At 42.5% G+C, this 26404-nt stretch overlaps 1 protein-coding gene across 1 annotated transcript in view; it reads left to right on the plus strand.

Moving 5' to 3' along the window:
• Positions 1 to 820: 820 nt before the first annotated feature.
• ARHGEF12 (Rho guanine nucleotide exchange factor 12) overlaps positions 821 to 26404 on the plus strand; it is a 122438-nt gene continuing 96854 nt past the window's right edge. Inside the window, exon 1 of the mRNA XM_056860536.1 lies at positions 821 to 938. Coding sequence (XP_056716514.1) covers positions 907 to 938 — 32 coding nt within the window. The 5' untranslated portion in view covers positions 821 to 906. The remainder of the gene's footprint in view (positions 939 to 26404) is intronic.

Here is a 26404-nt window from a genome sequence, read left to right on the forward strand (position 1 = left end):
AATTCCTATTTGTTGGGGGGGGTGGCGCCAGTGAAACTCCTTCTTGCAATTCCTATTTGGGGGGGGCAGTGAACCTCACCATTCCTATTTTTTTGGGGGGGGGAAGCACCAGTGAACCTCCTTCTCGCAATTCCTATTTTTAGGAGGGTGGGCCTTCCACAGGCCGCAAATAGACCCCCCCCCTCTAAAAGGGTGACTCTCTGGGTGCTAGAGGGGGCCCCCTATTCTGCTCATTTCTCTCACCCCCTCCCAATAAAAGGGGCTGGATTTTTGTCAAGGGGGTGTGCACACCTCCCACTCGACCTGCACTCAGAAAGGGGTAAAAGCTTGCAGGCATCCTAAATATAATACTAGCACCCATTGATCTCGGAAGAGCTTGCCCGAAGTCAAAGGTTTTTTGGGGGGCATAGGGGGAAAGAAGAACTGTTCCCATTGCTTTCCTTCTCACTGTGGGACGTCTTTGTGACTTGAGAAAAGTTACTGCACTTGCAGCCACTGGACACAAGGGTCGGAAACAACTTGAAGCGGATGCCTCGGCCTGACAGTTACCGTCTGGACAACGCCACCTTTTCAGCTGAGTTGTTTACTCCCCCCCCCCCCTGCAAAGCAGTGGAAACCATGCCTCTGAAGGCCTTCTCCCTCATTTCCTGTGGGGAGAAGATTTTGTCTAGAGGGGGCTCCTTGAGGGTTTTCAGAAGTTCTCCCTGAGATGGATCTTTTCAGTGACTGTGAAGAACCGGGTTGCTGTTTTTGTTCTCATTTGGACTCGTCTTCTGAACCCCTTTCGGAGTAAAATTAGATTCTGAACTTGAGTTGTGTGTATATGGGAAAGTGACAGTGACATACATTGAACTAACTAGTATGATGCAGATTGGTTAAAAAATCGTCTCCTTGCCAAGGGCTCCAATGAGTGGCACACAGTCCGCAATCACGGACAGGTTAGTATGAAGAAAGGTTTTAAGTGACCTCCCACCCCCCACATTTAATTGTTAAATACTTGGTTGGAACTTCTCATGTTAATCTTTCGTCAGTGTGAAATATGCCAAAGTTAACAGGCTGAGCTAAATAAGGTTGGGATTTATTTTTGGAAATGACAAGGCCACTTCAGATCTGCTGATAATCAAACCGTCCCTGTTAGATATGGAATTCAAATGCTTTTTCAAGGCTTCCAGCCTGTTGCTCTGAATGTATTGTGTACGAATCTCTGGCATTCAGTCAAAGAGGTAGGAGTGCCTGTTGGAAAAATCTCTTAATTTTTGTAAAAGTTTTCTGCTTTTGAGGGTGCAAAATGTTTTGGACTTTGGTAGAAGCGTCTTTCTGGCTCAAGTGAGAAAGTATGTCTAATACACTGCCTTGTTAGTTTACCAAATAGCTATTTGTGTTCTTCGGTCGTCTGGAAGCTAGGCTCAGTTTCTGTCATTCTTGGTATGGCTTTGTGGTATTGCAATATGTAACTTGTCTGGGTTCTCCATGATTGGATGCTGGCGCGAATCCTTGCAGTAGAGGAGAAATCTGTTGTTGGTATGCAACACTGATAGGCTCTCTTCACTCTTTTATCCCCACTGCTACACAGGCCTGGACCTCGGCTGGCTTCCGCCTCTTATCTTTGGATTCCATTACACTGCTTCCTCACCCTATTTTCCTCCCCAGAAACTGGTGGCTTGGTGAAGTAGGCAGTACTGGAAACTAAGAGATCTGTCCTGTTGCCGTACAGGGTAAAATGGCCCATTGAACTGAGGTTTCATATGATATGTTTATTTTTTAACTTGAGTGTTTCTGATCCAGTAGGTGGGGTAACAAAGGTAAAGTAAAAACACAGGAGTCCTAATAGCTTTAAACAGTGGAGCTCAAACACACCAACATAAAAGGATGTTGAAAGCAATAATGTTAGCTGTCTTGTCTGGTGAGTACTCTAGGACTTTTCCTAATTGGTTAGTTCCTATTTCACTGTCTTAATGCAAGAGGTAAAGTGAAGTTTGGTCCACCTGTTTGACCTCATGGTGATCACTGCAAGAGTTCCACAGGACCTGTTTTGCAGTTGAGTTGCAGAGAGAGCAGGAGCCTAACCCAGAGATTCTGGAGCTGGTTACAATTGAGAGTTTGAAGAGTGCTGAGCCTGTAGCAAGGCCTCTGTTTATATGAGGGGTGGGTGTAGCGTGTTTAGCATATTTTAATTTTGAATACGGAGAGTTGTGCATTTTCTGGTGCATTCATTCTTCCAGAAAAACAGTATACAGGTGATGGGGATGTTTTGGTTTCTTCTTCTGTAGAACATGTGCCTAAGCACTTTCCATCATAACTTTTTTTTTTTAGAGGATATCGACGTGTATGTGTATCTGTTTCGGTACCTCAGCAGAAGGAACTACAGTTATGCCTTTGGTTTATTTCAGGTTATAAAACTAGTTCCTTGCAGCCTGTAACACAGGAATGGGGAGGGGGAGCTGTGCCGTGAGATATCCAGAAACATCAACAGCAGAATACGATGACAAACCAAACTGTTACAAAGTAGTGAGCAGGCTTTTGAGTTCCCCAGAAATCTCCAGCCGAGTGAGAACCAATGTGGTATCCTGGTTAGGGTGTCAGATTAGATCTGGGGAGACCCAAGCTGAATTCCGTGTTCAGCCTTGAAGCTTGCTTGATGATGTTGACCCAGTCATGCTCTCTCAGCCTTCCCTTTCTCCCAGGAGTGTCGTGGGGGTGGAGTGGAAGAGGAAAGAACTATTTGTGCCGTTCTGTGCTCCTTGGGAGACAGGCGGCATAAAAATACTCCATCTAAAAGGGTTGGGGCGGGGAGAGAAAAAAAGATTTCTGGGCATGTGAAATTTTGGTTGTTCTTAATAAAAAGTATTCTGCTACTTCTGGTTTTGGATTTTTCTACTTGGTGAACATGTCCATCTGCAATCTTTGTTATGGGAAATAACTGAAGTGAGCTGTCAGAGAGAAGGCTTTGTCAGGTTATGAGCCTCTAGCAATGGGACTCTGGCTAGGGAAGTCACTTGCTCCCAACTACAGCATGTGCCACTCCGTCTGGCTTGTATTAGTGCACCAGCGAGAATGAATCTCCAGCTTTTCTAATGTAAAGATTCTTCTGCTTTTGCCTTACAAGGGACCAGGCACGTTCTGGTTAGAATTTGAAAGAGATCCAAATTATAACTAGCATTCATATTTTAAAAAAGAAATTGGGCCTATTTTCATATTTTTAAAAGCAAGTGGTCCTGTTTTGCAACTTGAAATCTGGTTTGTACCTAGTGCCATCTAGTTCAAACCAGGAGCTCCTCCTCCACTGTATTATCATACTCTTTTCCTCTCTTCTCTGCTCTCATTTTTTTTCATCTAGCCTGATGAGGAGTTCTGGGGAACTTGGAAGCTTGCTTGTGCTGTTTGTTTCTTTTAATCACAGTGAAGGGTACTATACCGCTGTTTGTTTCCATCTCTCCCCCCCCCCCCAATAGACCACCGTGGTCATTACTTGGGATTGTTGTGGTAATATAGAAATGATGGTGGAGTTGTTTGATGCTGAAACAAGGCATAGTCTGTATTATATTGGAACAGCCAATGTAAAAGTACACAGACTTCCTTTTCCTGAACATTCTAAAATACTTGCTGATGCTGGTGAAACTTTGCTGTCTGTCTGCAGTCCAGATGTAGACTGATATGATGGGGAGCTTCCATTTTTCATACTTTTTCGCTTGACCTCTGCCCTAGAAGACCCTCTCTTTGTAACGGCGATAAGGTTGTTGTTTTCATGGTCCCTCCCTTCTTCAGCTCTGACTTTATAAACGAGGTGGAGTCTAGCCCCTAAGTCCTAGAAGAAGCCCAAGCAGTTTTCTTTGTGTCATGAGAAAAAGTAGCGACTGGGTGACCATTCTGATCATCATTTTGGTAGCTGGTATAGCTTGTTATTTTTTTTTATTATTGAAAGAAATTTAAAGGCCTATCCTTTCTACAAGTTGGTTTCAGACATGGTGCTTTGTAATGTGGTTTTACTTGCAAGTGATGCATAACAGCTGGACCTCAGTTTTGCTGCCCTTATTTCCCATGATCTTTGATATCCTAAGTAGCAATGAACCTTGGGTCCTTCCTGGAGTTTTCCTATAGCCTGCTTGCATAGTATATGTTTCTTCAGTCTATGTTGGATCAACCTGGGCATAAACTTGCCGTCCGCTTAAAACAACTGCACAAGTTTTCTTTGAAGTAAACGTACAAATTCAAACCCTCCATGCATAAGTCTCCTGAGTCTAGGAGCTGCCACTGGATGAGCCAGCGTGGTGTAGTGGTTAAGAGCAGTGGACTCTAATCTGGAGAACCTGGTTTGAATCCCCACTCCTCCAAATGAAGCCTGCTGGGTGACCTTGGGCCAATCACCGTTCTCTCAGAACTCTCAGCCCCACCTACCTCACAAGGTGTCTGTTTGGGGACAGGAAGAGAAGGCAATTGTAAGCTGGTTTGAGACTTCTTAATAGATAGAGAAAACTGGGGTATGAAACCAACTCTTCTTCATTTCCTCTTGGCTTTGTATCCAATACCAAGGTGGATACTCTGTGGCCAGAACTGAACTTGTTCCTTCTTCAGTTTGCAGATGACCTCATCTGTGGTGATTTTTATGTTAAAATAACCAGTCTCCTTTGTATACTAAGATCCTCAGGAGAGGCCTTGCTTAGAGTTTCCTCTTTGACTGAAGACAGATTGGTGGGGGCGACGGACAGGGCTTTTTTCACCAGTTATTTGTTTACTGTGGAATGCTAACTCTGCTCTGGCCTTTTGAATGTTCATTAAGTCCTTTCAGTTTTGAGGGTAAGGTGGGTGCTTTGCTATGTTAAGTAGATCTGTGAATTTGAAAAAGTCTGTCATGTGGGGTTGTTTTGTAGTTCTATTTTAATTGGTTGAAAAATGTTGTTTATTTTACTTGTGTTATAGTCCGCCTTTCTCGCTGAGACTCAAAGCAGAGGCAATCAGACAGGGTAAAGACTGCCAATGAGCAATGCAGTCGGACTAGGAATTAGAGAACATTGCAAACAATAGTCTATCTAAGGTTGATTATGTTGAATCATTTCTATCATTCTATCATCTTTCCATTCTTTATTCCCAGCTCTACAAGTGGTTAGACACCTGCAGGTTATAGTTTGTCCAATTCCTAGTGGTTTTCAGAATTGGATTGCAGTTCTCTTGCATTGTGGATGGCTACAAATTTCAGTGACAAACATAACTCTTTGGTTTCATTATGATTCTCTGTCTTAGCTTCTCTTCTGTCTTACAAACTAAACTATATTAACTCTGTGCCCTGTTCATTTTTCTAGTATGTTTCTCTAGGCTCTTAAAGTGAATTTAATAATATCCCACCATGGTGTCTTTTGGGAAGCCATTCCACAGTCTACATTTTTCATTTCCCATTAACTTTACTGCCTCTTAAGCAATACTTGAGAAATAGAATAGAGGAAACTCGTTAAAAATATGAAGTCCTGTATCTCTTAGGTTTGTTCTGTTGCTCTGTAATCTGTTTTAATCAAAACAATATAGCAGTCTTTTCAATATGTCTCCTTTTTCCTAAGTTTAAAAACAAAACATTCTGTAGTTTTAATGCCGTTGGGGTCCATCCTTGGCTTTCACTGAGTTGACAGGATGACTTAACATCTGTATTCCTCAGTTCACGGTCATAAGGAATTGCATCACCCACAGAGAGAGAAGAGTACTTCTGTCATGGGCTGAAAGCAGGCAAGCTGGCTTTAGACAGATTTGTTCTGTCACTTATCACAGGGGACACATGGTTGAGTGAGATAAAGGTTTTTATTTTTCTTTGCTGGGCATGCCAGGACTTAGATGGGATTCTGAAATAACAAAAATGATCAGCTATTGTGTGACTGTAAAAACCCTGTGCGTACCTGCTTCCCTTTTTATGTGCAGTCAGACAAAGCTGAAGAGAAACTATTCATTGCATTGTGTTTCGAGCCTGTTGCTGTGTGGCGTTGCAAAAGTGCTGTAAAATAATTCTGGAGGGAATTGTATCTTTGTTTTGTTCATTTTCTGTTAAATGTATTTTTAGAACCATGTCGGAAGCCCCTCTATCATAGCAATGAAGTAGGCAGGCAGGAGGATTCATGTACAAGATTTTTTGATTGCTGGTTTGGCCCTGTTGTCATGTGCAACTGATTCTTGTTTGCATAGATGTACTTCCTTTTGGGCTGGGAGGAAATGTTAGTATGTCTTCATGGTAGCTGAAACATCTCAGTTGATGGAAAATGAGGCATCACTTTCCAAAGTGCACTGGTTTTTCCATGAAATTCAGAGCTTTCATTGCTGCAGTCATACTGAAAAGCTGAAGGTGTTTAAGTTTGCTAGATTTGTTGCTTCCATGGATTGTCATGTTTGGGTAATCAGTGTTGGTAGCCCTCTTTAAACAAATTAGCCAAATGTTTCTGGTCATTAAGTTAAGCTCTTCTTTACACTGAGAGGTGATGTGGTAACCATCTTCAAGTACTTGAAGGGCTGTCATATAGAGGAGGGTGCCAAGTTGTTTTCTGTTGCCCCAGGAGGTCGGACGAGAACCAGTGGGTTGAAATTAAATCAAAAGAGTTTCTGTCTGGACATTAGGAAGAATTTTCTAACAGTTAGAGCAGTTCCTCAGCGGAACAGGCTTCCTCGGGAGGTGGTAAGCTCTCCTTCCATGGAGGTTTTTAAGAAGAGGTTAGATGGCCATTTGTCGGCAATGCTGATTCTATGACCTTAAGCAGATGATGAGAGGGAGGGCATCTTGGCCATCTTCTGGGCATGGAGTAGGGGGTCACTGGGGGTGTGTGTGGGGGAGGTAGTTGCAAATTTCCTGCATTGTGCAGGGGGTTAGACTAGATGACCCTGGTGATACCTTCCAATTCTATGATTTTACCTGTGTTTTCCATCACTGTGTCTGCACTCTGGTAATGAAAGATGTGTTGGTTACTATCTAGCTCCTTTCTGAGAAGAGGGGACAAGCTGTCCTGTATTGCCTGCCTTCTTTCAGAACATGGCCGTGCTGCTCCCCACGGGTGCATGGTACACATTAAGCAAAAAGCAGCACAGCAGTTACTTGTGAGCTGTGATGTGAGGGAGCAGGTTGTGGTGCATGGTCCACTAGCTGGGAGAGAGGTCTCATGCTTGTTATTGCATATGGCAAGCTGGAGCCCTTCCCAGACAAAAGGATCTGGGCTTTTTTCTGTGATGTCTGTCGGAACAGGGTTTCCCAAACCTTTTGGCTGCAGATCCCAAATGTAGTATTGGCAGTGTGTCAGAAGCCCTAAAATAGCATGATTTAAAATTCAGTAGGTACCTAAATAAATAAAGAGGCATAGTTTTGGAATTCTATTTTTATTTCTTGTATGTTTCTTAGATTTCTTGGGGGGAATTTTATAACAGAACATTAATAACAAAATAACAGGGTGACTGTTGTTGGAGCTAAAACATTTTTTATATTTTAATTGGAAGAGAGCACTTGTTTCGTTTCTTCACTAATATAATATCAGGAATTATGCTGGAAATCTGGATTCTTAGGTGTTCTACAGTCTGGTTTCTTTGTAGATTAATATGAAAATCCAGTTTTGCACAGATTGTTCTCAGTCTACCCCCATCCCTGAGGCCAGAGATCCTCAGAGGAGACCTCTCTAACCTTGTCCATAGCTGCACAACAGTAGGTAAAACAGGCAGACGGATTTAGCAAAGCAGAGGGCACTAAGGGAGAAGGTGTGGGCCAGTAATGTCCTTGTGACAGTGGAAAGGAAAGGAAGTCAAGTGCAACATCCCAACCAAAGGGGGAAAATGGGACAGGGGTCCCCAACATGGTGCCTAGGGTTGCCATGGCTCCTGCCAACGCCTTCCCAGCATCCAACAAGTGTTTTTAGAAAGTGGGTGGGGCCAGGTGGGTTCCTGTTCAGCAAGACTCCTGATTGCCCATTGGAAATCCGATTGGCTGTGCAGATTAAAATAACATTTCGGCAACAGCTACCACCACAGTGTTCGTTTTATTCTCTCTCCAACTCCTCTTCCCCAGGACATTTTTAAAACTTACCCCTGTTGTCCCCTGCACCTGCACTTCCTCTGTGTGTGGATGGCACTGTCTCCCACAGTGACCATTTTGTGGCCCACCTCCCACAGCAGCCATTCTGTGGTTGTGCCCACCACCAGAATTTCAAAGGCGCCCTCAGGGTCAAAAAGGTTGGGGACCCCTGACCTAAGGCACTGCTGTGCCCATTGCCCATATCTCCCTCTAAATTCCATACCTCCCTGTTGGTTGGTTCCCTCAGCAGTAAACCTGAGTGCCCAAAGTGCCCCAGCTTTTCTCTGCAGTGGCTGCCCTTTATCTAGAAGGGTTGTGAAGACTGTCTCCACACAACTCCATTTTCTCTGCCAATGGTACAACATAAGCAGTAAGGTGGACTTTATGGGCCTCCTCTGACGGGGCCCATAAAGGGGAGGCAGAGTCATGGGGTGTGCCTTTGCCTTGCTGCTGGCTCAAAGCGAGCATCCTCTGCATTGAGGAAGACTCATCATCGTGCAGAACCCCTGGGGTACCACAGAACACATTTCAAGAAAGCCTGTGTTGGAACACTACGTATAAGCTCTTTAATGCAGGACTGACTGTCTTATAGCAGAACCTGCAAGTGAAGTACTAAGTATTAACCCCATCTGTAGTATATTTACAGACTGCACCAGTTGATATGGAGGTGTATTCCAGGGAGCAACAATCTAGTATGAGCGTGCTCTTAGGCTGTGTTCTTTCATTTCCCCTGCCTCTAGAAAAAATTGCAAGTCAGGGTCGTTGCCATTTACCAGAACTAGACAGCTATCAGCAGGCTTATTGTTCTGCTAGGAGACAGAACCAAACTGGAGCATGATTTTCTGGTTTTGAAGAAAGCTGTGGGAGTTGTAATTATTTGGGTGGAGACATCCAAACACATGGAACCTTCCCTTGCGTTGAACTATTTATGACATGAATTAGTACTGCTTACAGAGGATTTAAGATTGAGAACAGTAGTGATATTATCAAGTATTTTCATTCTGTCTAGAATATCCCCTTTGGATTCAGCCTGAAATAAACCAATTAGTGGATCTTAACATTTCATACTGGTTAACAGTATGAAGAGGGAGAAAAACATCTCATAGTGGCTGCTAGAATACTGGTTAAAGCACTGGGTCATAATTGACCCAGGGGTGACATAACATCACAACATTTACTAGGCAGACTATGTTTATGGGGTGGTTTGCCATTGCCTTCCCCAGTTGTCTACACATTTTTCTATCATTTTCTGGTATTTCATTTTTGACCGAGCTTGTAGTTTTTACCTTGGTCAAAGGAAACTGTAAATATACACAGTACTAGGAATGGAGAAAACTGCAAACCACTACATCTTATGCTATCTAAGTGCATGCCTCTTAATTCTTGCCATCAGAGAATTAGGTAAAAATCTTCATACAGTTATAGCATTAAGACTTTTAGCTGATTTGGATATTGGTTAAACTTAAGAACAGTGGAAAATTGACCTTATCAGTAGTGTATTATAATGCTCATACGTTATCATAATGTAGACAAAATCAGTCACATGACAACTGTAAACATAGTTTTGAAAATAATGTTGTATATGATGACAATGTGTACAGAATAATGGGGCCCCATCTCTGGAAATGTAAATCTGAAGATTGGGGCCATGAACAGACAAGACAGATCTTTCTACAAACCTGAAAAAAGCTCCAGATTTGCAGGAAAATCTGAAATCTTAAAAAAAGATACATAGAAGCAGTGGCTGTAGCTTTAAGAAATGAATGCCCTCAGGGCTGTTGCTAGCTAACCACAACAGTATTGCTAGCCTTCAAGTCTTTACTTCTGTCAGTAAAGGCAGGCTCCATGAGTCCTCTCTCAAAGGCAGGGCTGTTTTGGCATTTGAGAGAGGATTCATGAAGCCAGGCCCATCAGCAACCACCAGGCTACTTGCTACCACAACATGGTATAGTGGTTAGAATTTAACTAAAAATAAACCCATGAAACAGCAAAATGGAAAAGATAATATAAACCATAATGTAAAGGAATAAATTAAATGCAAAACAAGACACCCTCTTTAGACAAACTCACAGGAAGTGTTGATTTAGTATGGATTATGAATACAAAGGTAAAACAAAATACAGGAAGACATTTTGTTATGAATAGGAAACTATAAGAAGCAGCTCAACACACTGCAGAAAGTAATATTAATGGAATATAGTGCTGCTCTTATTAACATTCTTTCATTTTCTTAGTTTTTTTTGGGGGGGAGGGGGACTTTCTAATTTTTTTGCTACAGCTTTATTCTCTTTGCACCCCTTGGAAACATCAAATAAAAACATATGAAGATTCTTGCTTCGTATAAATATCTTCTGGGAATTTGTTCTAGCAGATTTGGTAGCTTATTTAGCTGTAGTCACATTAATTCTATCTGCTGCCATTTTCACAACTCTGGAAATATAATCATGTGTTACGAATTTAGAACAAACACTTTATTTTCATTTTATATCCCATCCTATCCCTATCTCATACTGTTCCAATCCCTGATCATCACATCCAGCAAGAACCAGTCTGTTATAAACATGTCCAGCTTCCATTTCTTAGTGAACAATTTTGTATGTCCCATCCTGTTGCTTGATTTGACTTTCCTGTACCCATGTGTTCTGTAGAGCAGCAGTTATTTTTCCTGTCGACTTGCAGGTGCAAATAAACATGGCAGTATTGTCCATGGGCTGGGGTAGTTGTGTGAACTGTTCAGGTTCCCCTCCAAGTTCATATCTGGTTTCTGCATAATCTAATCTGCGTGGGCTGTCATGATGTTTGTCTGCTGCCCTTCAGTGTCCTGCCATTAATGACCAAAGTATTGCTGTCTCTGTTAGAAACACATTGTCCTCTTCAGGATTGCAACAGGATGTGCTGACTTGGGAGATACACTTTAAGCCTCTAAACTTGTTTAAACAGCTCAGCGAAATTATTGCTTCTGTTATGATCTCATTGGGGGATGCGGCATGAAGCACAAGGTGTGAATTAACCAGAAGGGCCTCTGGTGTGGATAAAGAAATGGCATGTACGAACTGCCAAAGGGGGAACTGCCTCACTGCCTGCCTGTAACCACACGAACGAGGTGTGGTTTTGCAAGGGCAGCATGCTTGGAATGGCTTAATCCTCTCCTGTACAAACTGTGTGCTGCTGAGAATTTTAACTTATTCAGGCAGTTTTCACTGCACTTATGTGCCCCGTTCTGGCCAAAAGAATTCCTGTTTGTATAGGAAATGGACTTCAAACTTGCTGCTTAGAGAACCCGTTTTGTCATGTCACGTGACAAGAATATTTGGATAGCTTTTAATATCGATGAATTGAAAGTTAATGGTTGTCTGAGAGCAGTTTAGGTTTTTGTGGAACTCTGAACCAGTATTTTAGATGATGACTAGAAGTGTTGGAATGAAAAGTGTTGGAGATGGGGCATCTGATCTTAGCAAGAGCACCACATTTATTGGTAGAAGTTAAACTGTGTAACTGTATGAAGTCAAAAAAAGTTGCGTGTTTGGAAGTTCATCCACATGCCAGCTATCAAAAGTAAAAACCCTCTTTGGAGCATATCCATTCCTCTGTGCTGTAGTCTTAGCACTTGGGACCAGCTTTGTTTTTGTAGAAAGAAAGATAACATAAGAAAAGCCATGCCAGATCAGACCAAGGTCCATCAAGTCCAGCAGTCTGTTCACACAGTGGCCAACCAGGTACCTCTAGGAAGGCCACAAACAAGACAACTGCAGCAGGATTATCCTGCCTATGTTCCACCTAATATAACCTAATATAATAGGCATGCTCCTCTGATTCTGGAGAGAGTAGGTATGCATCATGACTACTATCCATTTTTACTAGTAGCCATGAATAGCCCTCTCCTCCATGGACATGCCCACTCCCTTCTTAAAGCCTTCCAGGTTGGCAGCCACATCTTGGGGCGGACAACTTTGTTCCTCTTTGTAAAACAGTCTTTTTTTCATATGCGTGATATCCCAGACCTTAGTCAGCTCTTCTGAACTTTCTGAATTATGTTTTGCTCTCCGCTTCCTTGCTAATCGTATCTTGGCTGCTGTGAGGAGATTCCATATCAAGGCACATTGCTGCTCATTAACCTGAGGAAGAATCTGAGGATACTCACTTTTGGCTGAGATGGGAGCCTAAGTTAAGTAATCATGTAGGTAGTGGCCTGTATGCTGCTGCCTACTCTGTGTACAGAACACCGAGTTTTGCTGTATTCTTCTCTGTCCCTGCAGCCATCAGTGCATTGAGGTTTCCCTGTGTTCTTCTCCATTTCTGGCAGCCCTGGTGAACTGGATTTGTTTCCCCACTCTAACCATGAAGCCAGCTGGGTGACCTTGGGCTAGTCACAGCTCTCTTAAAGCTCTCTCAGCCCCATCTACCTTGCAGGGTGTCTGTCTGTTGTGGGGAGGGGAAGGGCAGTTGATTGTAAGCCGCTTTGATTCTTCTTTAAGTGGTAGAGAAAGTCGGCATATAAAAACCAACTCTTCTTCCTGGGTGGCAGGGTTGTGGGGGCTAGAATAAGGAAGGACAAAAGGGTGAAATAGCTCCTTGTTCCCCTTCTGCAAGCTCTTCTCCACTAAGGAAAGGGCTTTATTCTATCCCTTTGTCCCTCTTCTCTCTAGCCCATCTATTTGCGCATCTCTTCCGCCACATTGATCCCTTGACCCCAGAAATGCGCTTTCTGGAGTTGGAACTCTCTGCAGGAATTTATTTATTTACATTATTCATTGTCCACCTTTCTCACTCAAACTCAAGGCAGATCACACAAAGTAAGGCAAAAACAATCAACGGAATGGGATATCAGATAAACAATGCAAAAAGATTTGAATTGCAGAAATCTGAAGCACAGCTGAAAGCAAAGCATAAGCATTAACATGGCATGTTTAGTTATTCAGAAATTATGTAGTAGAATCATACATATAACAACCAGGATGCACTGTATACAGTGGTATAGTCTGCCTCCTCACCCTATCACTTTATCAAAGCTTCTTTCTGAAACTTGTTTGTTTCCATACAGCCCTGTTTCCTTTTCAAAAATGCCCTCCTGGATAATTTGATTTTGCCTAGTTAGTGGAATGCCAGGAGAGTGGGAGCCTTCCGCACCACATCAAGCAGGCTGTTCTATAGAACGGGGGGCCCAACAGATAATGCACATGTAGGGCCAGTTGTTGATTTGACCCATTAGCAGGGTGGCACCTGCAGACAGCTGATGAGCAAAACTATTGTGGTGGATGACAGAGGGAGGGGCAAACGTGCAGATAGGAGGGCCCAAAGCCATGAAGGGTTTTGTATGTGATAGCTGATATCTTAGCCTGAACCTGGTTACCAATGGGCAGCCAATGGAGTGACTGCAGAATGTGAATAATATGCATGCTCCACCTAGTTCCTGATAATAACTGAGCTCTGGAGTTCTCCACCAACTGTAGACTCCTAAATTGATTTTGAAGGGGGACCTATATAGTGTGCTTTACTGTCATCTAGTCTCAGTGTCACCGTGGCAGGGATCCCGGTGGTCAGATCAGCTGAGTCAAGGTTAGGGGGCCATCTTCTGAGTTAAACAGAGACGTAAGAAAGTTTTTTTTTGGGGGGGTTGCAGCTGGGTTAATTTGCTTCTCCAGCAGTAATGTTAATCCAGTATAACCCCTAGGCTCTTAACAAGGGTCAGCTGAACCCCATCAAAAGTGGGAAGCACAATGTCTTTCAAGATCTGCGCCTTCCCAGCCAGCATACCTCCACCTTGTCAGTATGTCATTTCAGTTTGCTCATTCTTAGCCATTTAAGCACAGCAGACACGCAGTGATTCGGGACCTCTACAGCATCAACCAGGAGATTTGGATAAGGAGATATGGAGATGGGTACCCCTATGGAACTGCACTGAATAGGTCTCAAACTGAGGATAACCTGTCTCCAAGATCAACTGTTTGAGTCTGGTCCATGAGGAATGATTTGAATGAGTCCAACTCATATCCCCTGATACTTCTGTCTCCAAGTGCCTCAACAAGATGGCATGACCACTATCAGAGGCTGCAGACAGACCCATAAGGAGCAACAAAGAGGCAGCCTTTGTCTGCATTCAGACAGAAGTCCAACTAAAACTGCAAACGAACACAGGAAAATGTACTTGGGTGGCTAGATATATGCCAGTGTTTGTCTTTTCCCCAATAGTGTATAATCTTAGCACAATACAACCAATGTGCCCAAACGGATTTTCTAGAATGTGATTTTTTCGCATCAAGACAACAAGCGATTTCCTTTCAAGATGTAATGCTCCAAAGAAAAGACTTGTATTATGAAATACCGGCCGATTACTTATTTACTTCATTTATATCCAGAGCAGCATGTCATTCTCCTCACCTGCATTTCATCCTCACAACAACCCTGTAAGGTGGGATAGACTGAGTGCTGTGCCTGGCCCAAGGTCACAGAACAGCCTTCCATGACAGAGTGGAGATTCAAACCTGGCATCTTCTGTATCCTAGTCTGACACGTTAACTACTGCATGACACTGGCTTTCTTATATCCCTTAAAATTGCTGTTTGAGAAAGAGCAGTGAGTAATTTAACTGCTGTTGAGAAGTTGTAAAAGGTTGTATAATGATGGAAGTCTTGGTCTCTAAAATATACACAGGTCTGATAAAACTTAATTTGAAGGAGAATAAAGTAAAAATGAGGTGGGAAAGATTTAAACAAATCATATATACACACGGTAAAGAATGGCTTGTGTACACAGCAGTATATTACACGTCAATCTGCATCCATTTAAAAAAGTTGTTTTAGAGGCCCTACATTATGGGCGCTATATGCCTGCTAGACTGAGTAATTAGTAACATTTGTTGGAGATTTAACTGTAATAGCAATTTCCTACTTGAAACTGAAGACATTGTATTGAAAAGCATGGCTTGGGTGCTAATTTGGTTTTACATTTATCCAAGGGTTCCGATCTATTTGAAAACTTGTATTGCCTAAGTGGATTTTCTCCTCTTGCTCTTCATCAGCAGAAAAATAGGACAGTAAATCTAATAACTCTGTATTGGGTAAGAGGACAGTTGCTGGAGATGATAGTTACTTTTATATTAGAAAGTGGTATGGAACACTTTGAGTCATTGATGGCAAAGAAACGGAATTAAGCAGAAGTATACTCAGTAACGATGCATAACTCATCTGCCCAACGGTCTGAAAGAGTAAATATGAATTCCAGAATTAAGCTTGATGGTGATCCCTCAGATTTCATCTCAAGCAATTGTAAATCTCAGACTGGTGGTCTGTTCCTGTAGTCTGTCAAAATGTTCAAGATGATAAGGTGTGGTTTACTCTGTGCAGGCGTTGTGGTTTCAGAAGGGGAAGTGGTTCTTGCGGGTGATGATCTGATTGCTGCTGGTACCACATGTGCTGCTGTTTGTGTTTCCGTGTCTGCTGGCTAGCTGAGGAAGGCACTATCTAGAGTGTGGCTTTCATAGACTTGGCAAAATATGTTTTGTTGGCCCATGTTGAGTGGATTAATTAAAGTACCTACAGTTTGTCAGTGACAGTTAAACTCTACTCTCTCCTGTTAAAATTTCAGGGCCACCAAAATGACTTGTAGAAATTAGTGTAGAGCTAGAGCAGGGGTCGGCAAACTCATTAGTCTAAAGAGCCAAATATCAACAGTACAACGATTGAGATTTCTTTTGAGAGCCAAATTTCTTAAACTTAAACTATATAGGTAGGTACACTGTTTATTAACTTAATAAACTTTAATTAAAGTTTTAAGTCTTAATTAAACTATAGGTACACTGAATAAAACTTGATATCATACTTAATAGTGATCTTATTTATTGATAAAAATTAAATTGTAAGTCCCTGCCATTTCCCCCTCCCCGTCCGGAGTCCTCGTCTGGAGGCCTGGCCTACCGCCATAAAAGCCTATTGGTAGACCTGGCCTCTGGCTGAGTCCCATTGGGAGGCCAGGTCTACCCATTGGCTTTCTTGGCAGTAGACCTGGCCTCCGGAGGCCCATAGAAGCCAATTGGTAGACCTGGCCTCTGAAGGGGGACTTTTTCCCCTCCTCGGAGTCCAGGTCTACTGCCAAGAAAGCCAGTGGGTAGACATGGCCTCCCAATGGGACTCAGCCGGAGGCCAGGTCTACCAAAGGAAGCCCGCCCCGCCCAACAGCTGATAGGCGGGGGGGGGGGCAAGAACCAACGAGCTGCCTGGCCAGCAATCGAGCGGCTAGAGGGGAGGGGAGGCTTTAGCCTCCCAACCATTGAGGGCAAGGGAAAGGGGGACCCGGCCATTCTCCACGGTGGGGGGGGGGAAAGACAGCACGCCCGCTCTCTCGCTCTCTCAGGCGCGCCGGCTCCGCAGCCCGGCTGCCGGCGCAAGAGCAGGGGCTCTGAACCAAGTTCGGAGAGCCGCACTCAACCGGCCAAAGAGCCGCATGCGGCTCTGGAGCCGCAGTTTTGAGACCCCTGAGCTAGAGCAATGGCAAAAATGGTTTTGTTTACCTTATTCTGACAACAAAAGAGGTAAGTTTCTGTATCGTTTACGTGGCAGACTTGTCTCTGCGATATGATGTGGAGGTAGAAGATACCTTTGCAATAGTGAGGCATGTTGTATACATTTCTTTGATTTTGAGAACAAATTATGAAGTCACTAACATAAGAGCAATTAAAAAAAATGTTTATTTTCCAACATGTTAAAGAACCTACAACAACATACAACAAATGGCATACAAACCACACGACATAACAATTCTGCCTGTCAGTACATCTCTAGGACAAGTTACTGTTTATGAATAACTGAAATGGGTTTATAATAAAAAACCGAGAGAAGATTTTACAAAGAACTGGAAACTATATTATGAATACATTGCTAAATAATTCAACTAAGTAGAAAGCCATAATCCAAGATGACAACTATATAAGGTTATGATATATGCAAACATCTTATCATCTTTAAATCTGCTTCTCAAACTCCATATAAGCTAACTTTTGATACTGGCAGATAGATAGATAGATAGATAGATATCGCAGGTCAATGCAGTTTTAACCAATATTATGTTGTGTAAGCATGTAATAGTTTTATAACAGTTTAGGTTAGAAATATTATAGACATAAGAGCAATTTTTATACCTGCACAGCAAACTGCTCCTCCATAGAGGATTGCTTTGCCACCAGTAAACTCTACTCAAAATGAACTTCTTTTATGACTGGAGGATGGAGGTACCACATCCCTTGTAAGTAATCCTCCTCCCCTGCAACCCTAGTTCTTATTTGCAAGGATGCAATGCATTTTACCTGTAGTGAGTTCTTCTTGTGCCTTCATTCAACTACCAGGAAATCTTGTAAGACTACCAATGTCCATCTGAGGAAATACCTTCACAGAAGTTATTATTCTGTCCACACACATCTTTCGTAGCCATTTATGACACATTGTTGGCCAAGTGAAAGAAAGAATTCTGTTCAGATTTCAGCAGTGATAAGTTTGAAGCATTTACCTCTCTGTCTGGTGTTGCCGAGGACTTCAGTTAATAAGGATGTTTCAATACTTGGTTTTTCAATATAATCTTTTACCTAATTGAAACTTTTGGAAAATGATCAGTCTCCTGGATGAGAAGCTGGCAAAAGATGAACTCCTACTGTAGAATTCAGAGCTCACCTATAGAGGGTTAAGCTTTTTGGAGTTGGTTGGCACTCTTTAGCAGTGATGTGTTTTGCTGAGGCTGGGTAGCAGCTAGTGTTAAGCAGAGGTGAAGAGTGAATGTGGTTTTTTTTTTAAGTCCCATTCTTGGCTTTTTGAAACAGCCTTTCTGAAGGGGGCGGTCTGTCTTTTCCAGAAGTGTTCTTCAATCATTGATGATGAAGCAGCAGATAATTAAGCTCCGGGTTTAAGAAGTAACCTTGCAATAGGTTTTGAGTCACAGGCAGTTTGCTGTTCTTTGTGGTCTCATTAACTGGAAGACAGCCAGTTAACAACAATCCCATTTTTTTCCATTAATGCTTCCACAGCTGCTGGAAACTCTTCATCACTGCTGCTTATTTATTCCATTGTCATGAACACTGGGGTGCCTGAAAAGCACTTCGAAAATCTTTGCTTTACGTACTGCTTGTTTGCTTTGCAAGGAAATGATTTCTTCAGGTCTCTATGGTGTTTCCTGTGCTACTTAAACAGTGCTCTGTCTCCACACAGCTGTACAGCAAATTACATTGGAATTTTTTTGTAGGAACTCACACCACCAAGTTTTAAAACTTCAGTTTTTTTTCCCTGACTGCTCTGTCTGAGACCAGGCACCTTTAAAAAATTTTCTGTCAGTATTATAGTCATGCTTTCTTTTTGAGGATTTCCTCTAGGACACACTGGGTGGTTATTGCTAGTTATATACTGAATAAAGGTTGTCTGTCACTGGATGCTGGCTATGGGCTTCTTTACTTAAATAGAAATTGTGATCACCTCAGTGTCATTCAGCTGCTGGAAATCAAGCAAGGAGGAAAAACCAGAATAAGGAAACTAGCTAGTAATGAAGCAAAATACCTATTGTGACATCGTGAATTGAGTGGTGAAGAGAGCTGCATTGGGTCATTGGTGGATGGCATCAGAGCAGGACTACTACTGTTGTATCCCTGAAAAGTAAAGTCTTTACTTCCGGTCTGATGTAAAGAGCATTTAAGGAAACTAATAATTAGTCACTTTCAACTTGCTGGGAGGTCTAGTTACAGAGCCTATGTATAGAAGCATCATTGGCAGCTGGTGTTGCCTAGGGCAAGTAAGATGCCTGCATCAGTTCAGATGCTGGATTGTGTTGAGGGTATTCTTGTAATATTTACACCAGTTACTCCACGGCTGTGCTGTTTGCTGAAACAGTGGCGTTGATGACGATGGGCAGTTTCTCTATTGAGTTTTTTCATGGGTGTTTGTGCATCTTCCTCCAAATGGAACTTTGCCCTGATGTATGAGCAGAAGCCACTTTATTACTTTCTGTCCAGCACACTGAGCATCTGCAGAAGACATGGCAGGCCAAGTGCTGACGTCAGTACATCTGCAGTTACCCATGGCCATTTTGATGCTTTGGACAGAGGTTTATATTTGGCATTCTGGTAAAAAATAATAATGTTGAAAGTAGAATATTTCCTCAAATTCTGCGCCACCAGTTCTTGGCACTCCTGAATATTTCCCCAGACTTTGATTCTCTGAAGCAGAAACCCCCTTGGTAGTGGAAAACCTGTTGAAGAGTAACAGTGGTAAAAAACCTGTACATGGTAGGTTGTACTCCAAAGGTCCTGGGATTTCCCTGTTAAAAACTGTAGACAAACACTGAGTTTATCAAATTTTGTTGCCTTAGCTGATACTGATTGTTGTACTTAAATCCTAATGTGTGTGTGTGTATATGATATATGACAGAAGTGTCAGTATTGGATTGATACATGTGCATGAAAAGGGGAGGTGACAGAGCTGCTTGCATACAATGGTGATAATGGGGCACATGGTGCATTCTGACTTGTTCAGTATACAACCCTGTGGTTGGTTGGGACAGTGGACAGAGTTGGTTGGGACAGTGGACAAAGTTGTATGGATAACTTCGCTTTCCAAAATGACATGTAGCTAGCAGCAGATAATGTTGGAATAAGTTGGTAATATATGTCAGTGGTGAGATGGGTGTGTTTGAGAAATCAGTCACTGCGGTAGGATGGCTGACATGTTTCATTCAAATGTTCCATTATTGTTGTCCCTTCTTAGCTTTATAGATCTTAAATCTCTGTCGGTAGGTCCAGACCAACAATAGTGCTCACCCACCAAGTAGCTGTGTGAGGACTCAAGCTGCTACCAGTTGCCCAACGGTCTTATTCTTTGCAGCTTAGCTTTGCTGTTGCAGTGTACTCCCTGTGGCAAATAAATTAAAATCCATTTTTGTTACCTTTTAAGTTGCACGTTTTCCCTTTCTGATTGCACTGATAGAGTGACCCTCTGAAGCTGCAGCTTGTTCTGTTTTAGAAATCTGAGGGATAGAGAAACTCTTAAATAGGTTGCAGGCTTGCAGATCAATGCTATAGCTTTCTAAAATGCCTCCTCTAAATGTAGGAGCTCCTCCCGTCGATCTGTAGAGGGCAAGTGGCACTTCTCAGCTTATTGCATTAGTTACTGTGTTCAAAGTGACCCCAAAGATTAACAATGTAAACTTAATTGTCAAACAGTAACTAACTGACTCATGTTTTACAAGTGGCTGAGAACCATTGGAGTCTTCTGCTTATATTGCTCTGAAAGGTACAGCTGCGTGATCTGAGGGCAAATAGGGTTCTTGGTATGAGGATGTTCGCTCAGATCCCATTTCTGCTATGGGCTTATGTGTCTTTGGATCATGACTTGTTGTTCAGTCTCAGTTTGCTATAAAACGGGGCCAAGAGTAGCCTTCCTGCCAGGATTTGGAACCCCTGTGAGTTCAAGACATGCTTGAAACCATGAATGGGATGATTAACATTTTTTTTTAATGTGAGTTACTAAATTTTAATTATTTTTGTGTGTCCAGGCTAGCCTAATCTCGTCAGATCTCAGAAGCTAAGCTGGGTCAGCCCTGGTTAGTATTTGGATGGGAGACCACCAAGGAATACCAGGGTTGCTGTGCAGAGGAAGGCACTGGCAAACCACCTCTGTTAAGTCTCTTGCCATGAAAACCCCAAAAGGGGTCGCCATAAGTCAGCTGTGACTTGAAGGCACTTTACATACACACAGCGCATGTTTTTCACAGCATGTCTAGCATGTTTTTCGGCATTAGGAGTAAACATACTTTTTGCAGAGGAACATTGGAATGCTTGGGGGGGAAATGAATATTTCAAGCTGCGTTAGAGAATGAGTTTGCGTTTTCAGAGAGTGGGAGAAAGAATAGTTACTGTAGTTTGTAATTTTGCACCTTTGTTGCTGTTTTCTGATATTGGCACATGCACGTCTAGAGCTCAAATGCAGGGGTGTTAAATTTATATTTGTGGTGTTATAATATCCTTGCTAACCTTCAGTTTTCTATTGCTGTGAATGGTAGATGTCCTTGCATATCACTGTTATGTTAGTCGTAATGGTTTGTGAGATTGCTATTGGGCTGTTTAATTGTTTCAGATTTCCTAGTGCTTTTTATTTTTGTAAGTATTCCAAGATTGAATTAAATAATTCACAGAAAATCCCTCCCAATCAAGTATTCATGCTGGCATGAATTGTATTTGACTAGAGGAGTCTGGCATTTTTGGTGCATTTCATTTCATACATTTATATTCTTTTCTTCAAGGAGCTATGGTAGTATATGTAGGGTTCCTGGTGGTTTCCCATCCAGTACTGACCAGTCCCCAGGTCTCCATCTTTATGGCATATACATTGTTGTATGGTCTATGGGTTCCATTGATCTGGAGCTTGTTGCTGGAATGCCTTGGGAAGCAGGCATTTTGTGTGAATAGTGTTTAGGCTAGGCAAACAAACAAACAAAACTTAACACTGTTTAGTCAACATTCTCCTTAGTCTTCTGCCCCAAGTTGGAAATATGATCAGTTTCCCAGAAAAATTATCTTCCTAGTCACCAAAGTGGTTTCTCAGTCCTTGTTCTTACTGTACGTAGAATTTATGTGACCCTCACACATGTATGGGGAAGAAAGATGAAGCAATGGTGGGATGTGGGGGTGTCAGAACCCCAAAAGTCAACAAAATTATTGGGAGTATAGAATCTGGATGGCACCTCTGGTGCTGCATGCAGGCTGCAGCTTACACAACATCGTTACTCTTTGCATGCTGGAAGTGCCTGACCTGGGCATCTGCCTCTTGTTTGAATTTTTAGTTATACATTTCTACTGTAGTTTTTGACACAGGCCATTCATTCATTGCTCATGGTTGGATGTTAAGACTACTGTTAGCATCGAAGTAGTAAGTCTTGGCCTGATGCATTGAGAGGCTGATCTTCTCTACGGTGACTCAATGCTGTGAAATAGTTTTTAACCAGTAGCACAAATATAAAGCCTTGCAGAAAGGAAACCAGGAGCTTTTTATTCAGATCCAGCAGTGTACATCCCTGCAGCTTCTGTCAGTGATGAGGATTCTGTTCCTTGGGGACTTCTCCATATCCGCTGTGGTGGCTCTGGGAAGCTGCTCATTTCCCATGCCTGTCTCCTTATTTGGGGTAAAGGTCTGTGAATTCCACATAAATATTTACCATATCGTGTTCTAACCAGCAGGAGAACAGCTTCTGTTGTCGTTTTAACAAGATCCCGTTTACATCATTTGTTCTTACAGGGATCCGCCTCTAGTATGCAAGCAGAAGTTCATTTATCTGCAAAGGATGTGAGAGGGAAAGGCAAATGCAGAACTGGATGTGAGGGACAGACACCAGGATAGAGATAGCAAAGGAAAGGACACAACGTTGGAAATATATTGCAATAATTGTCTGGATTTTTAACACCATTTCCTGGTAGTTGGTATATTTCAATGAGCATCCATTGTATTCAAGATAACTCACTGTATGCCTCGACGACTTGCAATTTCCAAAGAATTAAAATCACTTAGGTTTCCTTTGACTTGACAGTCTGTCTATAACCTGTTTTTAGCCGCTTGGCATACTCTTTTTAGAGTGCAAACATAGTGCATAAAAGTGTAAAGATAAGCCATCGTTATAAGGCTAGTAATGTTGACTTTGTTATAACATTTTCTCCTCCACTGCCATTAGTGTTGTGCCAAAGGCCGTTTTCTTGAGTGAGGCAAGGGTTCTTTCTAATAGATTTGGTTGGTCAAAAAAAGCTCAACAAGACAAGGTGCTGTGGCAACATAAATATACTTTAATTGTGGAAAAGAAACCACAATATACATAAAAAAAGGTTCCTCACGTTCATTTAGTCACTGGGGGCTTCTTAAAGCAGCAATAGCTTCCAGGAGCTCCATGTCTCCAATAAAGCCCCAAGGAAGCTTCCTTGCTGATATTTCCTCTTCCTCTTTTATAGCTTGCTTAGGTGTAGCCTCCTAACATGAGTATCACCTGACAATCATGCTGAGTTCTCTTGTTAGGCTCATTCCTACTTGTCTGCAGACAGGTTCAGTCTGGATCTTTTCCTTAAGAGTTGCCACTAAGGTTCATTAAATTGCTCAAGTTTCTTCATCTATTTGGTTTTTTTTCAGGCAATATGGCTATTCATAGCCATGATGTGGCGTTTTAGGATTTGTGGTTCAGTAATCTACTTTTGGGAAGCTGATATTGAGTGTGGTCTGGATAGGAGCGTATATGGTATTTCATGGGACCTGCAATGACTGTGCAGTAACAATGCAAAATCTTTTTGTAGACTGAGGGACTAATTATAGTTTGATAAGTGGAAGACTAGTAATGTTTTGAGAGCTCCATTATCCTTAAGCATGGGATATTTAAAAATCATTATATTACTTAAAATGTTATTCTGTGTTTTGCTGCATTGTACCTGGGGTGGCTAACAAAGCATCATGGCGATATTGATATGGCTAAAACCAGGCAAAATCAATACTTAAAAGGCTTGATGATATAGAAATATTTTAAAGTGAAGGCAGATTAATGTTGGTGGAAATTCCATTAATTCCCCAGAGAACTCCTAAAAAGAAGCAGTAGTTAACCTGCTTATAACTAGGGGAACCGAAGTGATGTGGTTACTCAGTATATAAGAGAAATATAAAGATAAGGAACTGATCTCCTTCCAGAATTGGTTTCAGTTCCTCTACTTCATCATGCCTCTCTGTCATGGTTCCTGCATCTACGCATAGGAACTTTCTATAAAGGTTTGGAATGAAGAAGCTGCAGCCCCCTGCTTGTGTGATATAAAGATATGTTAGAACATAAGGAAAGCCCTGCTGGATCAGACCAAGACCCATCAAATCCAGCAGTCTGTTCACACAGTGGCCAACCAGGTGCTTCTAGGAAGCCCCCAAACAAGACAACTGCAGCAGCACCATCCTGCCTATGTTCCACAGCACCTAAGATAATAGGCATGCTCCTCTGATCCTGGAGAGAATACATATGCATCATGACTAGTATCCGTTTTAACTAGTAGCCATGAATACCCCTTTCCTCCATGAACATGTCCACTCCCCTCTTAAAGGCTTCCAAGTTTGCAGCCATCACCACATTTAGGGGCAGGGAGTTCCACAATTTAACTATGCGTTGTGTGAAAAAAATACTTCCTTTTATCTGTTTTGAATCTCTCACCCTCCAGCTTCAGCAGATGACCCCACGTTCTAGTATTTTGGGAGAGGGAGAAAAACTTCTCCCTGTCCACTCTCTCCAGACCATGCATAATTTTAGAGACCTCTATCATAGCTCCCTTCAGCCGCCTTCTTTCCAAGCTAAATAGCCCTAAGCATTTTAACCAATCATAGGGCAGTTGCTCCAGTCCCTTAATCATTTTGGTTGCTCTTTTCTGCACCTGTTAGCTAGCTTGAGTTGTATAGAGAGGCTCCAGTGCCATCCAGTTTACAACTGACCTTAAATTTAAACCTGGGTCTCCTAGATCATAGTTCAATATGCTATAACCTGTGGGCCCCCTCCCACACCACATATGTACATTTCCAGCGGTAAATGAAGAATGGGTAAGATTTTGGAACTACTTGGATTAGTTCCTACTCCTTTGAGAGGATCTTAAGAGTCAGTGACATTATCCAAGCTCAGTATTAGTGTATTAGATTTTCAGATTTAATTTCTCCTTTTTAAAGATTTGCATGTTGGGTCTCCTATCTTGATTTGGGCTTGAGAGCTGTGTGTGATGTTGAGATCATGTGACTTTTTGTGTACTATGAATTCTACAGCATGCTTCTGCTTTAAACTGACCTAGTAACACACCATTTACAGTTTGGGTCTCATCAATTGTAAGAAGAGTATACAAGAACATTACCTCCCCCCCCTTCTTATATTTGCTATTGATCGTGTCTGTGTATCTGCAAGTTCTCTTCTCAACCTCCTTAATGTGTACGAAGTGACTGTTAGTAGAGCAGTGTTTGTTGCAAATTGTTGACGCAGCATCACCAACACTAGATTATTACAGGGGGAAAGCCTTCATAGTATTCCCCCCCTCTTTTTTTCTTTCTTTGGTATTCAGCTGCACGGAGACTTGTTAACAGCGTTCCAACCATTCTGTTGCCTGGGGCATGGTTAGAGCCTTGGGAAGATTTACATTAATCAAACACAAACAGACAGTGTAGCGTGAAGAAATTTCTCTCCCGCCAGCACCGCTCACAATCCTAATTAGGTTTATTGGGGCAGAAAAAGAAAACAGCCCCTCCGCTGCTGCCCTTCTTCCCCGCGGCTGAATCAGTGACCGAGCCGGAAGAGCAGTGAGCTGGCCCTTCTCTGGGCTGACCCGCTGACCTCCATCCTCTGCTGTGACAGAATTCCTGGATCTTGTTGCTGATGCACTTTGTAGTTGCCGGGTGTAAGCCCCTTGGAGGTTTTTTTTGCAGGATCTGTGCTCCAGTAGGCAAAGGGGCCTGCAGACAGACAGGCGGGCCTGGATGACAAACGCCTGGGTCAGGAAGCAGGGACGTTCGGCTGGTTGCACACAAAGCAAACTAACTCTATGGTTTGGAGTGGCCTCAGGGCCTCAGCCAGGTAGAGAGTCCAGAGAAATCCAGAGTAGGATCCAGGGAAGGAGGAACAATTTTTATGTAATTACTTATTCTGCTGTTACTTATAACCTACCTTTCTCACTGAAAGTCAAGGCGGGTTGTGCAGTCTAAGTCAATGCAGTCCATAGGATGTGATTTATAATAAAAAATTCAATCAGAGTAGGATTACAGAAATTCGAAACAATGTGAAAAGTATTAGATGTGATATGTTAAATAAAGTGGAAAATGGTATTGCATAAGTTGAAGGCAGTGGCAGGGGAGCAGAATAATATGTACAGCAAACAGGTAATCCATGTTATACTGTAGTATAGTCCAGAGCCCCATTCCCTTTATTAAAGCAATGTCCTGATCCATTCTGTTAGAGCCCTATTGCCTTTATAAAAATGCCCTCCTGAACAATTCTGTTTCACATAGCTTGTGGAATTCCAGAAGCACAAGTGCCTTCCTGACCTCCTCAGGCAACCTGTCTCATAGGGTGGGGGCCACTACAGAGGATACATTTGCAGGGACTGCTGTTGACCTTGCCTGTTTGCAGAAGGCCTTGCTCAAATGGTGGAGTGTAGGAGGAGAGAGGGTCTTGTGGATCTGAAGGTCCAAGGTCATGAAGGTCAGCACCTTGAATTGGACCTGGTAACTGATGGGCAGCCAATGGGGAGATTGCTGAACGGCTGTAATACTCATGCTCCACCAGGCTCCTAACAACTGATCTGCAGCATTTTGTTACCAACAGCTGGACAGGGAGGCCCGTCAGGAAGGAAGGAAAGCTAGGGAATGTGAGATC

This window comes from Euleptes europaea, chromosome 14 (assembly GCF_029931775.1).
Source record: "Euleptes europaea isolate rEulEur1 chromosome 14, rEulEur1.hap1, whole genome shotgun sequence".
NCBI classification, from domain to species: domain Eukaryota; kingdom Metazoa; phylum Chordata; class Lepidosauria; order Squamata; family Sphaerodactylidae; genus Euleptes; species Euleptes europaea.